Below are 15,419 nucleotides of genomic sequence, written 5' to 3' on the forward strand. Positions count from 1 at the left end.
TTTATTTATTTGAAATTGCTCCCCTATTTATATTATATATATATATATATATATACGTATATAAGTTGGGGGTCTTCTGAAACAAAACTCGTCATTTTTGTGAAGGGAGGACAAACGAGATATACACGGAATATGTTCTTATAATTTAGTGATAGTTTATTTTAGAAGTTTACCTAATATTATGATTTTTAGGTGAAAAGATGAGTACATGATAGTTTATGAGGGGCTTACACGAGGTCCTACATGATCCCACCTCCATGAATAAAAATATATACAACTAACTCAATGCCATATTTTCATCCATTGGATTACTTGATCCCCATTAAAATCAACAGCCTATATTTACTTAGGGCGGACCGCCGAATATTGGGCCGCAATAATCTAAAAACAAAAACACATAAACAAACCATCAGTCCACTATCCCCACCTTTCGCTGTTATAAATATTGTTAAAAATTTATGCAGCCCACTAACTTTCTCAATTAATCTTCAATCTTTTTCATCTCACGATCATATTTTCAATCTCAATTGTTTTTCTGTAAGTCTACACTAAAACCCATCTTTTATCTTTGCTTTGATTTACTGATTTAATTTTAAAGTAGTTTTTTTTTTGTTGAAGTGTTTTTTCATGTTCTTGCTTGCTCATTAGGCCTTGTATTTATGTATTGAATTGTATGGTTCTTTTGATTAATCAGTGCAAGTAATATGCGATTTTTGTTCTAGTGTTGTTTGATTATTAGCTTATACATGTTCATGCAAGAGTTAGATTCTTTCTATTTAATTTTATGCAAGATATGTATCTATATTAATTGTTAGTTTGTTCAAGGTTTTAAATTTTAAAGATTCAACTAGTAAATAAGTTGATTATTAGTACTAAGGGATAGTCTAGTATTACCGGTGTTTCTACAGCTTCGGGAAGTGATTAGTTTTGATTTTCATATCCCCTCCCCTGAGTTAGTATCTTAGGACAATCTCGATTGTTGAAGGCGTTACTCTAGCACTGAAAAGGATTCTGTTTTGATTCCCATATCCGTAAAAGAGATAATCGGTAATTACATCTTATAACGATTATAGATTATATAGTTTATTTGATGCTCATTCTGAGCTATAACCACGTTATGTTAAATAAATGATCTATGCAATGGTAATAAATGATTCCCTTGTATCGAGATGGTGTAATTTCAAAATCTTGGCAAGTGGCCAACGTGATCTGTCGTATAATAAGGGACTAATGGTCTGACGATGGATATAGATCATTTATTTTTGCACTATCTTATCATTAAGTCAGATGGTTGTACGTATTTATTAATCGGTTTTGTATTATCTGATATCTCTAACAGGTAAATATGTCTGAGAACAATGTCAAAGTGAGTGAGAAGACTGAGAACAATGGGGAAGTGAGTGAGAAGACTGAGAACGTTGCGCAAAGGACTGAAAAAAAATCAGGAAAAACTTTTGTTGCCCTCAATGAAAGGATCCTTAGCTCTATGTCACGAAGATCTGTTGCTGCTCATCCCTGGCACGACTTGGAGATTGGTATCCATATTATTAATCAAACACGTCCTTGTCAAATTTATATAAATCATGTCCCTAGCGCCTAAATTTTAAGTTTGTGAACGAATTCAAGTTAGTTGTTTTCACATACTAAATTTGAGAACGTTTGCCCTTCTAATAATCTTAGATGGTGTATCTACTTCTATCATTTAACCTGTGCTGCTTTTGTACTATATGCAGGACCCGGTGCACCTGCCATTTTCAATTGTGTATGGTTCTCTTTCTCCTCTTGTAGCAAACATTTACTTATTTTAGGACCATCTTGGGAACCAAAATATACGAAAGTTTTCTTTAGCAAGTCATCTGCTTGGTACAAGGATAAAAGACAGGTGGTAGTATCCATTGGTTCTGCTGGAACATGGATGTAGTGTCATTGACTCGTCCATGCTCGTCCATGATGATATTATTGTGATGAATCAAATTGTTTCATTGAACTTTGGAGTGTATAAGATAAATAATGTGCTAGATCAAATGAGCATGACTGTAGGAGACATCGTCACAAGTGTGATTCTGGTCAAGATGAGAGAATAAAATGAAAGCTACTCTTTCGTATAAAATTTAGGGTTTTTATTTGGTACGCAAATTACATCTTATCTTCTAATGCAAAATACTTATTTCAGGTGGTTGAGATTGGAAAAGGGAGCAAAGTCAAATATGAACTAGACAAGAAATCTGGCCTTTTCAAAGTGAGGTTCCTTCATACTCTGCCCTACTTTTTTTCCAAAGATGAAAAGAATTGCATATGCATATGCCAGTTATATCTTTAACGTAAATTTTGATGCCGCCCGTGAAATGTTTGGGTGGAAAGAAACGGAAACTTGCCAATTACACATGCACCAGTGTGTGTATGCATGTGTGGCATGGTGTTCATAGCTGGTATCTGTTTTTTCATAAATGGCCTTGTTAATATGAATTGCTATTCTAGTGTACATAAAGATGTCTGGTGACCTTTTGTACTTTAGAAATTATTTCAAGTGCTTTTTACTTCAGTTCTTGCAAGGTAATTCTTCTCTATGACATAAATTCTATTGATAAAAAAAAAGTCAATTTACATGTCTTAGGGGAGTCGTCTTCATTTTAGTTGACCACCTTGATGTGCCGCCTGTGGCTGTTTTGATCACTATTACATAGTCATGCACAGAAGTATATCTGAACTATAAACTTTGTTTTAATTTGTTTCCTCGGAGAAGTTAATCAAGATCTTATGATATGAAGTTGAATAATATGCTCTCCCATGTCCCTCGTGTTGTCAATGTTGTTACACTTGCACGTACCAAGATGAGGAGAGGGATACGAAAGAGAAAATAGATCTGATCGTTTATGTTACAGGTTGATCGAGTTCTTTACTCATCGGTAGTCTACCCACACAACTATGGATTCATCCCACGCACCCTTTGTGAAGATAGTGATCCCATGGATGTCCTTGTACTGATGCAGGTATCTTTCTTTAAGCAGACATGATTATGCTGTGGGTACAAATTGCTTGCAACTTTACCTTGAAGCTTAAAGTAGTGATCTTTTAACACAAGTATGTTTACTGTTTTTCAGGAACCCGTATTGCCTGCTACCTTCCTTCGTGCCCGTGCCATTGGACTAATGCCGATGATAGATCAGGTGATCTTAATGACTGCATCCTGCTTTATCTTAAATGAACAATCGAAGAGAGAGCGACTTAGTATGCTTGCAACAATAAGGCCTTAGTGATATTACAAAACTTTAACATAATTCTCTTCAAATCTCGTAAGCATATTGATTTAGGAGCTGGAGTTTTTGTTAAACTGTGGGTCCAAGTATATAGGGTTTTCTGTGATGCTGCTATTTTAAATTGTATCTTATCATCTGCATTCGGGCCTTCTAAAAATCCAATCAAAGAAAAATCATCTAATTATGGACCATCTTAATTACAGTTATGAAGCTGAAGCAAGTTTCTAAGTTACCAATATACAGTAAATATTCTCAGTATTGATGGCTTCAGGACTGAATACTATTTTACATCTTTTGTAGGGCGAGAAAGATGACAAGATAATCGCAGTATGTGCTGATGACCCTGAGTTCCGCCATTACAATGACATCAAAGATTTACCTCCACATCGCCTGGCTGAAATTCGTCGCTTCTTTGAAGACTGTATCCTTTAAAATACATACATATAATCTTTTAACCTTTTTTTAAATCATACATGAATTAACTTTTAATATATTAAAATGTATGTCCATTGTAAGTGCTTTATGTTTTGTGCCAGCAAGAAATGACGGAAGGGTTCAACATGATATGCACTACCGGTTGAAAATATTTATATATGTTTTTTTTGTATTGTATGATTTTGGCTTGGCTGTATCCGTAACTTACCTGAATTATAGATAAGAAGAACGAGAACAAGTCAGTTAGAGTAAATGACTTTCTGCCTGCTGAAGATGCTATAGAAGCAATCCAATATTCAATGTGAGTTATCCAAAGTTGTTGCGCACGCACATTAAGAAGTTAGTAGTATCTTTTTCGTCCTCTCCTGTGCAAAAGATGTATGATCAAGGTTAAATATACACATATTAATAATATGTGTGTATTTAATATGTATGTGTGTATTAAACATGTGTGTATTTTATACATATATGAGTGTATCACTGATTCTCTACGCTTCCTGTTGCAGGGACTTGTATGCTTCTTACATAGTGGAAAGTTTGAGGCAGTAGTACTGCTTCCAAAAGTTCCTGGTCGTGGATCCAAGCAAAGAGACAGCATTGTATCTTATAATCTTTCAAGTAGATCAGATATAGGCAATAACCATTTCGATGGATTTCTGAAAATGGGAAACAATTGTGAACCCGTTTGTGTAATTTGCTCCGGTCACCAAATTTTCTGATTTATGCATCAAGACTTGTGTTTCTCCCTCTCAAATTGCACGAATAATTGGTATAGATATAAATATATAAATATAGTTATCTTCTTTTCTTTCCGATTCCACAAATCTCTAATTTGAAGGTATGAAGGTTTCTTCACAAATTTAAGTAGTTTCTCCAACAAATGTTTGCATTTATTTTATAAAAAGGTGTTTTGATAGCAGTAAAGTATTTGTTAAGTAATTTGCCTTGCTCCAAGTTGATTATGGAAGAATAGTTATATCGGTTTTGTTTGTTCCGAGAGTTTTTATATAAGATCTTTTTGCTGTAAAATGTCATTTTTATTTAGTATTGCAGCTTTAAGGGAAGTTTTAGGAGAATACAATGTGACCACACTTTATATAGAGAATATATATGATCTTGCCATGCTGAGTTTTGAAACTTCCCATGTACTGTTTAGGCTTCTGAAGTAGTCTTTAGTATGCCATAGGTTCTTTTTAATGTCCAAGTAGGCAGCTAAAGTATTTTCCTTGATTAAGCAAATTCGTTTCTGTTATTCAAATGATCAGAGATAGAAATCGGCCTCCAGCCTTCCAACTGGAAAGGCTTCAGTCCTTTCGTAACATCACAGACTACTTCAGGGCATGCAAAAGTAAAAAACAATACTTATACTCAACAATGTGAAATATTCTTGACACTCTTATACACTTTCTTCGTCATTTTACATCGTGTTACAAATAGCGAAGTTTCCTTTCAGGCAGTGATCAGGCTTTCAGTCACACCTCTCTTCTCCTTGACAGTAGAATCCTTTTCGATGAAATGGTGAAGCAGATTCTTCTCATGTCCATTGTCTTGGTTATTCTCTTGCAAAGTAGTTGAATCAGGTAGCATTCCCTTCTCTCTGCATGTTTCAATTGCTCCTTTGATCATATCCTCCAAGGTGTACTTAAACGTGAAACCCATGTCTATCAACTTCTGTGATGAAAAAGAAATGACAGGCAAATCCTTCTCAATTCCCTTAAACCTGTCAATTCACCCCTTAAAAAATGTTACTATGTATATGAATTGCTGGCCAGTGGCTGAGTTTGTAGAAACACAGCAAAATTGTATGATAACCTATACATATATAATACTCTACAAGTTCGCGTACAAATTTCATGGGTGAAAAAGGCAGAATTCATAGGATTAGGAAAATCTTAAGTATCTATGGGGCCTTACTCAGTAGGGACATTGTACTCTGGCCATTTCTCTATTATCAATTTCACGAAGTCATGAATGGTAGCATCATGAGAAGAGCAAATGTATCTTCCCTGTGCTGTAGGATGCTCATACAAGAATATATGAGACTCGCAAAGATCATCCAAGTGCACGTACTGACATTGCTTTATAATGGAGTAATGGGCTTCATTTCCTGTGTTACATGTATCCCAGAAAGTAAGCAAGTCGATTCTGCGGGATTTTTAAAATTGATGTCTGGATTGTAATTCAGTAAATACCAGTGATCGGTGATAGTGCTGTAATCAGACTAGGCGGAAAGGTTGGAGTGATAAATGGACCCACTACTAAAGTTGGTATTATGCTGATGAAGTCTATGTTATTCTCTTCAGCAGCCTGCCATGCTGCCTTCTCGGCTAATGCTTTTGACACAAAATACATCTGCAATATATGTATGACAAGTAGTTTCAGTTAAGGTAACAAATTAGTAATAGTAGTAGCAGGAGTTCCAAGAACACTATATACAAACCCATGCAGTCATCTTCTTAGAGTAGATAAAATCGATGTCACTCCAGTTGGATTCATCGTACACAGAAAGCTGATGCTCCTGAACATTGACAGTCCCGGCAGATGAAGTGTAAACCAGTTTCTTGACCGTCTTGGCTTTAACACATGCTTTTACGATGTCAAGGACTCCCTTTATGGTAGGCTTGATAACTTCATTCTGTGATATAGAAGCGAATATTACATATATAACTAAGTATTTACATGTGTAGACCGGTACATAAGCGAGAAATGCAAACTTGCCTCAGGGTCCTGGGATTCAAAATCCATAGGGGTGGCCATATGAAAGACTGCATGACAGCCTTTTACAGCTTCATCAAAGCTTCCTTGTTCAGTTAGATCTGCCCTGCACAAGGTCAAGTTGGGGTCTGCTTTTGGCAGTTCAAGTTGCTTCACTTTCATTTGGTTCCCTGTAATTCCAGAAATCCCAATAACTAATATTGTTTGCTTGGAACACAACGAATGAATATATATATATATATATATTGATGTTGTGGACTTTCATATTTTTTGCAGTGCAATGTTACGGAAATCAGAGGATTACGAGAAGCGGAAGATACGAACCAGGATCACGCACAGTAGCTCGGACAGTGTAGCCACGTTGGAGAAGCCTCATGACAAGCCATGAGCCAATGAACCCTGAAGCTCCAGTTACACAAACTGTAGCCAGTTGTTTAACCATTCTGTTTCAGTAATAACGTATGTGTAGTGTAGTAGGCTAAGAGTAAGAGCATTTTTGGTAAGTTTATATATACGTTGTTTGACGAGTTTAAATCACGTGTCTACTCACCATTCAAACCAATTCTTCCTGGTTGCTGGTGCTTGCCATACTTACCAGATTAAATTTAATAGTGTTTCATTTCATGATCCTTATGCTGTGTTTGTCTGATAAATGATTAGTGAGTAAATTGTCAAATTTTGGATTTTGGATGGCATTCTATCATTCATGACGTGTTTGTGATAGAATTTCTCACTGAATAATATGTAAATTGTTGTGAGAGCATTGTGAAATGACCCACCATCGGTTCAAAACACTATTCATGAAGTGCCGCAACAACCAACCTACCAAATCATCGACTTAACCCCAACAACATATTAATTTATGATTTTCTTTTGCTAAGCTAATTCATGATATAATTAGGATAAAAATATAAAACTCACAAAATTTAAATAATAAAACATCTAAAATTAATCTGGACTTGCACCATATGACATATGACTGCAATTACTCTTTAGCTGACTGTATTTTATAAAATTAGCTGGCTTAATTTTATGAAATAATAGGTTCGTTGATTAAATTGTAACTAATTTTATTACCCGTGCAAGATATGTGTCTGCTCTAATCCAATTATTTCTTGTGTTTGTTAATCGCATTTATTATAATATCTCGTATATATTGATTTTATAGATAATTTTAATTATGAATCCGTCTATTTATCACTGCATAAACACATGTTATAATATAATTATTTTCAAAAGGGGCTAATAATCAAGAAGTCATTAAAATGTGCTCAATCTATCAAATTGATCAACGAACTAATAACAGTCTCAAACTGATCACCTAATCACTTAAATTAGTTACAGGTATACTTAGGTTAATTTTTCTAAACATTTTTTTAACGACAACCTGATGTGTTTAGAATAATCATAATTTGATTCGAATACATTAAATAATGTGTAATCTAAATATATTTAACGTTTGATAAGTTAACCTTAGTTAAATAATAAGAATAATGTTTAATATTGATGGGACATAAATATAAAAAATTCGCGCCTTAACCGGGTCTCAAGTACATTTAAACATTTTTGATATATATCAAGCATGTCAAGTATGTTTAATGTATATGTTCAACATCATGATAATTTTGTTACTTCGAATTCTTATAAAATATATATGTATCCTAATTTACACGCATACATCAGGTATATATATATTATTGGAGAGATAGAGACATTATATATTGCTAATTGGCTAAAAAAACCTGTTATCTTAACAGAAAAATGTCACTTCGGTTAAATTTTAACATATTAGTTTTTCTCGTAATAAATTTTGATGTTGACTAACGGAATGTACCCGCAACTCAGTTAAGTGACCAGTATGAGACCATTTTGAGTTTGGTGACCAATTTGATATATTAAGCTCATCTTAGTGACTCATTTGATTATTAACCCCTTTTTAAAAGTATAATTGTAGATGTGTAATATATTTGTAAATATTTAACATTATCGAATATGGAAATATTTGTAACAAAATCTTCCATAGAAAAATGTAGTATTTTAAGTAATTATAGTTTAAGAGAAAATACTGTTGTAACTCCCTCCCCTTTTACGCTTTACTCTTTATAAAAATTAGGGATTTTTGCCCGTGCTATGCGTGCTAAATAATTTTTTTTAATTTATTAAATAATATAAAGAGAAATGTTACGTAATTTTTCAGCAGCAGTACTATCTAATTCAGCTGGTCTAAATAATGCCTTAAAGAAAATGTAAGCAAATCTAGATGGGAAATATTTAGAAGATAGTACTGATAAAACCTCAAGATTAAAATCAACATTATTCCTCTGCAACAGTCTGAGAGATGAGTTTAAAAAACTTGCCTGATGAATATCGTGTCTAACACAATAAGAAACAAAGCCGTAGAACTGGTCACGTGTAACTTCCATCTGATGGTGATGAAAGTCATATAGCTTATCTCAGTCAAGAGCTTCAAGGACATACTTGATATGTTTCTTTGGTTGTTTACGCCCCCATATCAACAAAAGCTTCACGAACAAACTGAAACTTTCTGTCTGGAAAATGAAGTGAGAAAAAATAAGTATGATCAACTCTAGTGAAATATTGAAAATAGTTGGATCAGCCATTTGAGAAAGTTTTGCTGGAAAATGTAGTTAACCTGTTACTTTTGAGTTTAAGAGAAAGGGAATGCGTAAGTACTTAATTAACACTGATGATCTGCAGTTGTTTTGGACAAAATATTGTTAACTTTTCATCTTCCTTCTGTGTTTAATATATTTTATTTGTCTCGAGGAATAAACTATAAATATATTGATTTTATGTACTTATTCCCCAAAACATATTTTGCTTATAAACGATCGTATAAATCATATAAGAAAATAAACTAAAAAAATTATAGAATAAATTAATCTAAAGATGAAAGAAAGTAATTACATACAATATTTGTCTTTCAATATTTTTTCTACAAATTACTTATTCCCGTAATATTAATATTGATCAATATTTTCGTACCAAAAATAAAATAAAATAAAACTAAATCCTGGCGTCATTACAATTCAATTTCCAGATTTAAATTTTACTGAACAAAAAATCTAAACTTATTTTTCTTAAATGTCAACTAATTACATGACATAGTAATCTAAATTTATTTGTAAAAAAAATCATCTTGAAGATACTAATTATTTGTATCTTCTCTGGGAATTATATTTTTTTTCAACATATATTTTGATTTAATCTAACTTTACTAAATTGATTTTTTTAATAAGAAGGAAAAAAATATAAAATCTAGGACTGATGCAGTTTATCATGACAATATCTCCAAAAGCAGTTCTCCTTACACCTATTGTAGAGCCTTCATTACATCCATCATGCTTTATTATTAATAACAAAAAGTGTTACAACCAAGACATAGTTGAGTGTCTTTGTACATAACCAATTTGGAAAGAGTCTCTTACTTCTTGTGTCGTAACATATTTATTTCTCAAGTTTTGAGTAGACAATGTGATTAAAGGTGTTGCAACAAAATCGACTAAGCGTATTATTTAATTGATAATTTTTAAAGACATAAAGTGAATACTATATATAATTCAATATTTTGCAAGATTTTTTTCAAAATAAAAAAATACAAAAATCATCCTTATATTGAAATATAATATATTCATGTAATTTATAGAAAAGGCTTTTAAATATAAGGAGAAAAAGAGAAAAAAACAAAAGCAAAAAAAGAGAGGCAAAAACAACACAAATAACGTTGACTTTGAGATTTTAAAAACCCAAAAAAATACAACATACATGCCGTAAAAAAAACCCAGGTAAAGCAAACTGTCTTAAAATGGTTTCGGCACATTTTACTTTACTTTGCCTAACTTTAGAAATTCCTTGGATTTTGTAGTAAATTAGTAGTTTCAATTACAATTACAGAGTCATTAATTTTAAGATTCACATTTAATGTCATATTAAATTTATCCCTCAATTCCAATATATGTAATTTTAATTTTAATATGGATAAATATGTCATGTTCTCGTTTAATGTAATATTATAAGATTATGAACACAGAAGTACTAATTTAAAAAGTGTAAAATGCTCCAGCATAATGCTACCAAATTTATAATATTATAAGAGTCTGAACATAGAAGTACTAATTTAAAAAGTGTAAAATGCTCCAGCATAATGCTACCAAATTTATTTAATAGATAATACGTAATTCTAATATCCCCACAAACATACACTCGGAAAAACAATAAATAACATTGCTCGAAAGCAATGAGCACGCTTATTTCACATCTCAAAACCACTTTATTTTACGTAAAAATAATAAGCTCTTGCATATCATAAAAAGGTCCTGCTGCAGCGACTCATGCATCAATTATGAATATTGAGCAACCTACATAACACGTGGAACACAATAGTTAGAGTACGAATACTAAATTATAAAATATTAAATTCTAAATTATCACACAATGTGCGCACCTCTGTCTCAAGGCAGCGACATCAGGATATTTAATATTGATAAAGATATTTGTTGAAGCTAGATTTTCTATACGAATTATGCCTTTTTGAAATAGATAAATGAAATGACGTTAGAATTGCTTTCCATGAAATACAATATAGTGAAAAAATTTGGTTCATAATAAAAAAAATTAAATGCAGGAAAGCAAGAAAAATTCACCATGGTAAGTGTTGATGCGGACAGATGCAAAGATAACATATCCTGGTATAAGGACTCAGTATTTGGTGGTAAATTACCCACTAAATGAACACGGTGCGATGTCCTAAAATAAAATATGGACATGGGAATTTGACCTTGAAGAACAAAAATGTTAGACGATGATATTGTACTCATCCGGATTAGATAAATATAATATAGGATTTCTTACTCTCCATCGTTTAGTCTGAAGCGCACCATAACCCTTGAACCAAACCTGCTCAGAACTGTTCGCATTGGTTCTAAGTCCTCGACAACACCAATAACATCTGTTTATATATTATAAGTATTCAGGATGAGAAGTTTACAATTCCTGTATGTGAGCGTTTAAATTGTTGTACCTGTGGAATAAACTGGCATCTCATCTTCATTATAATTCAAAAGAGTGTTGGCTATAGCTGGCAGATGAGTCAATTCAAACTTGTAGCGAGGAATCATGAGAGTCTCCAGCGGCACCACATCCACAATAGTGATGGGAAGGAACCGTATGCAGAATGTGTAACGTACAGGCCTGTACATACCAGTTGCAGGCATGACACCTATGTTCCTTATAAAGTATAAGGTTCCTGGATTCAACAGTCCAGTAAATTGATTCCAAATAGCAGGTGACACAACTGCAACCATGTGTGTATTCTGTACTCGAAACAGATTTTAAGCATTATTAATGGATATAAAAATACAACCGGAGTACATTATTTTCATTACAATAGATAAATATCAAACACACCTCACAGTCCAGCAAAATAAGATTGTGCCTCGAGACCTCTCCAAGACCATTAATTGATCTATACATTCTTGTCACCCTAACTTTCAACGTCCAGGCAACTTGAGTGGGATTCAGATCGGACAAATGCCGATGGTCTTCCATATCTGGATCAAAGATGGTCAAATTTTAATAAGAGAATGTATTATGTATAGTAATTTTTTGTTGGAATGGAAGATAATGATTATAAACCTGCATGTTCTTATGCAAGTTAAGTATAGAACAACTGCCCAAGATAGTGAATATATAGTATTCTTTTAGTAAAGATACTCAATCACAGTATTTTTTTAGGAATATTTTATCATCTTGATTGCAGTAAGTTAACCTAATTTTGATAGGCTATGGCATTCCGTATCAATCACAAAATATTTGGCAACACTTATCACATTCCTCAACAAACCAACATTAAGATAAATTTGTAAGAGTCATCACAATACGGTCGTCATATATCGTATTGTGCAGGATTTAAAAATTAAGGAGCTTACTTTGAGTATATTCAGGTTAAAAAACACATAAAATTGTATAATGTTAAAATTAATTTGTCATATTTAAAAAATGTCCTATATGCTAGAATTTTTAAATTTATCCACTATGTTCCACTAAATCGTTTATGTCCAAAAGAGAAATTAACTGTAACACAAAAGGTGTATGACAGAATCCATGACAAATAAGAACTACAATACAATAAAATTATGGTTTTGCCATGATTCATTAATAGAAGATAAATAAGTTACTCTGTAATTATTGAAAATCAAAGTCGTATATATATGTCTAGGCAGAGCTCACATTAATAAAGGATCAGTATCAAAAAATATGGATAACAATTCATGGAAACAGAGTATAACTAATAGTGACAATTGGAATAACAAATATTGTCACTTGAATGATACTATTAAAAATTATTTCTAGAATAAGCAAATTAAAATTTCTTCAAAATCCTCATAGTTGAATAATGATATCAACCTTCCTGCAATCACAAAGTGAATGATTCAGTAAATAAATTATAACTTCTATGTTTTAGAGTGATAAATAAATAAATTGATTATTTAGTGAAAAAGGGAACCATGGTATATGAGAAAATAGGATGTTTAACATAAGATGATAGTAATATGAGTACCTTTTTAATTTTTTTGTTAACAGATTTAGCCGAGCCTGAAGTTACATGCACGTCGTCAGCTTTCGAGTACTACATATGCACATATCGTTGATAAGAAAGTTCGAGAATTTATTAATCAGGAAAAATTAATGTTCAAAGAGCAAATGTAAAATAACAACATAATTCACTCACTTCAGTACTAATGTTATTGGAATAATCTTCAGACAGAATGGGAGAATCAGAAGGAGTTGGAGTCTGCATTGTAGGTATATATATATCTTCAGCATAAAAAAGGTTGTTGTCCTCAGCAACGTTTGATTTGGTTAGACTCAGTTCTACTAAAATTAGTCTTCCAACTAATGATTTAAGAACTTTGGGAAAGCTTTTGGATGGATCCTAAACACATTTGTAATAAATTGATTTCGGATATGTGATATAACATATATAAATACAGATGTAATATTATTAAAGTTCTTTACCTTATCGTAATCAGAAACCACCTTTGCAACACTTGTTCCAAGAATTTTTCTAGCAGCTCGATCATTCAGAACAACATTACAAGCAAATGTTTCATCCTCAGCAAGAACCATTAGACGGAATCTTAAGACAATAGGTAGCTAATATTATTAGGTTTCAATTTAAAGTATCTTTTGTACAAAAATTGTACAAAAATTTTAATATATGAGTAACCTCTTCGGAGAGACGGGAATGTTCCAAGGACAGTTGGTACATTTAAATATTGTGCCAATGCGCTCAACCTCGTGCAAATATTTGTTACAGCTATAAAACCACCAATTTATTTTCTCATCGACCTTGATAATGGTAAACGTGCATCAAATTCTTCTCTGGAATACGATGAAAATGTAACTATTAACAACATAAGGGAATATTTTATAATATAGTATTTGTCAAAATTGGATTAACGATATACCTTGAGATGTTCGTATGTCAAATTCTCATTAAGGTCCTTCAGCGACAATTTTTGAAATGAGGTAGGAACCAGTTCATTTTGTTTAGCTTGGATCAAATTTTCTCTTTTCAGTATATAACCTTCTTCAAGCAACCTAAACAATTTCAACAAAATAAATATAGAGTAAAAGGTGGATGAGTTAATTTTAATTTCATATCTATTTGTTACCTTTGCCTCATATCAGTCACAGATTCATCATCAAGATTTATATACAAATGAGTTGATGGTAGTGTACAAATTTGAATAGAACCTGAATGTGGTAATCAAGTAAATTATTTAATCAGCAAGAATTACAATTATGTAATAGGATTGCAAATAAGAATAACTTACCCATAAAAGTAGTCACTTTTATACTTGTTAAAATAGCAATTATAGGCTTCTTGGGATCTTCAACCATCTTGTCATTGAACGACACAACAAGATCACCCCAAACAGTCACTTTGTGGGCATTACTTGAACACAGGATTGGGAGTTGTGGCTAATAATATTTAGCAGAATGGAAATATAGCAATAAATCTAATACTTAATAAATATACATATGTGAACAACCTTGAATTACATATTCTAAACTTCACAATGTCTCTATCTCCGTATTTAGTTGGGAGCTTGGTCAAACCTTCATACTCTTCGACAACTCCAATTATATCTGTCTTATATAGAACGTATTTTACACGATATTATTGTATAAGTGCTTAGCCTATTAAATTGGTATTAAATATGAGTACAGTAAGATAATAGTGAATCCGTTACCGAACTTATTGCAAATTCAGGATGCTGTTGAGGAAGACATTTATTTGCTTCCGCAAATAAATCTCCGAGGTCCAGAAACTCAAATTTTTTTAAAGGGATCATGCCATCATCAGGAGCAGTCCTGACAGTAGTGGAGCCTGTAAATCTGATACATAGATTTTTCTGGACCGACTTCAAATTCCCGACAGGATCTTTAACTGCAAACTGGTCAAAAATGTAGACACCGCCTTCCACAATCTTTTTGGTAAATCCATTCCAAATGTTGTGATACGCAAAGGCATGAAAATGTTTATCCTACAATTTTAAATTACATAAACTACATAAATATAATTAAGTGCAAACCAGGATTGACAGAAATACATCTAACCATACATCATCATCCAGAAGAATGAGATTGTAGCCTTTCAGTGAGTTTGTCTCCAAAGTCATATTAGCCCACATCCTGGTAACCCTGGCCTTAATTTTCCAGTTAGTGCTAGCCTTGTCGAGATTTGATATACGGTCAAATGACTCCATTAAAAACAACACTATAAGAGGAGCAATATAAAAAGATTATTCAAGCAATGTAGATTAGCACAGTAAGTAGGAAAATCATTCAGTCCATATTTTGAGAATAGTAAAAATAGGTTAACGAAATGAAACTCTTACAAAATGGTTGCACTCTTGAGAGAAAAAGATAACTGATGTTTTAGCAAATGAATCTCATTCTGTAAAAACTTTGTAACTATATTTC

General features: G+C 32.5%; 2 protein-coding genes across 3 annotated transcripts; one reads left to right on the forward strand and one right to left on the reverse strand.

Annotated features, from left to right (window-relative positions):
- Positions 1–270: 270 nt before the first annotated feature.
- On the forward strand, positions 271–4,500 carry LOC141682560 (soluble inorganic pyrophosphatase 1-like). 2 transcript variants are annotated; one of them, XM_074487251.1, is made up of 9 exons: positions 271–537; positions 1,340–1,535; positions 1,734–1,762; positions 2,174–2,239; positions 2,883–2,990; positions 3,102–3,167; positions 3,558–3,678; positions 3,912–3,993; positions 4,199–4,500. In XM_074487251.1, exons 1-9 carry the CDS (start codon positions 286–288, stop codon positions 4,239–4,241), a joined length of 963 nt encoding a protein of 320 aa, XP_074343352.1. In that variant the 5' UTR covers positions 271–285; the 3' UTR covers positions 4,242–4,500. The 2 variants fall into 2 exon arrangements, with proteins under 2 accessions (XP_074343352.1, XP_074343353.1); XM_074487252.1 differs by lacking the exon at positions 271–537 and adding an exon at positions 719–1,047.
- A 422-nt stretch (positions 4,501–4,922) lies between these two features.
- Positions 4,923–6,890, reverse strand: LOC141682559 (dihydroflavonol 4-reductase). The gene is made up of 6 exons (XM_074487250.1): positions 6,732–6,890; positions 6,411–6,577; positions 6,133–6,327; positions 5,885–6,044; positions 5,607–5,799; positions 4,923–5,412 (listed from the first exon to the last, which is right to left on the reverse strand). Exons 1-6 carry the CDS (start codon positions 6,847–6,849, stop codon positions 5,142–5,144), a joined length of 1,104 nt encoding a protein of 367 aa, XP_074343351.1. The 5' UTR covers positions 6,850–6,890; the 3' UTR covers positions 4,923–5,141.
- Positions 6,891–15,419: the final 8,529 nt, after the last annotated feature.

Source organism: Apium graveolens, chromosome 9 (genome assembly GCF_009905375.1).
Source record: "Apium graveolens cultivar Ventura chromosome 9, ASM990537v1, whole genome shotgun sequence".
Taxonomy (NCBI): Eukaryota; Viridiplantae; Streptophyta; class Magnoliopsida; order Apiales; family Apiaceae; genus Apium; species Apium graveolens.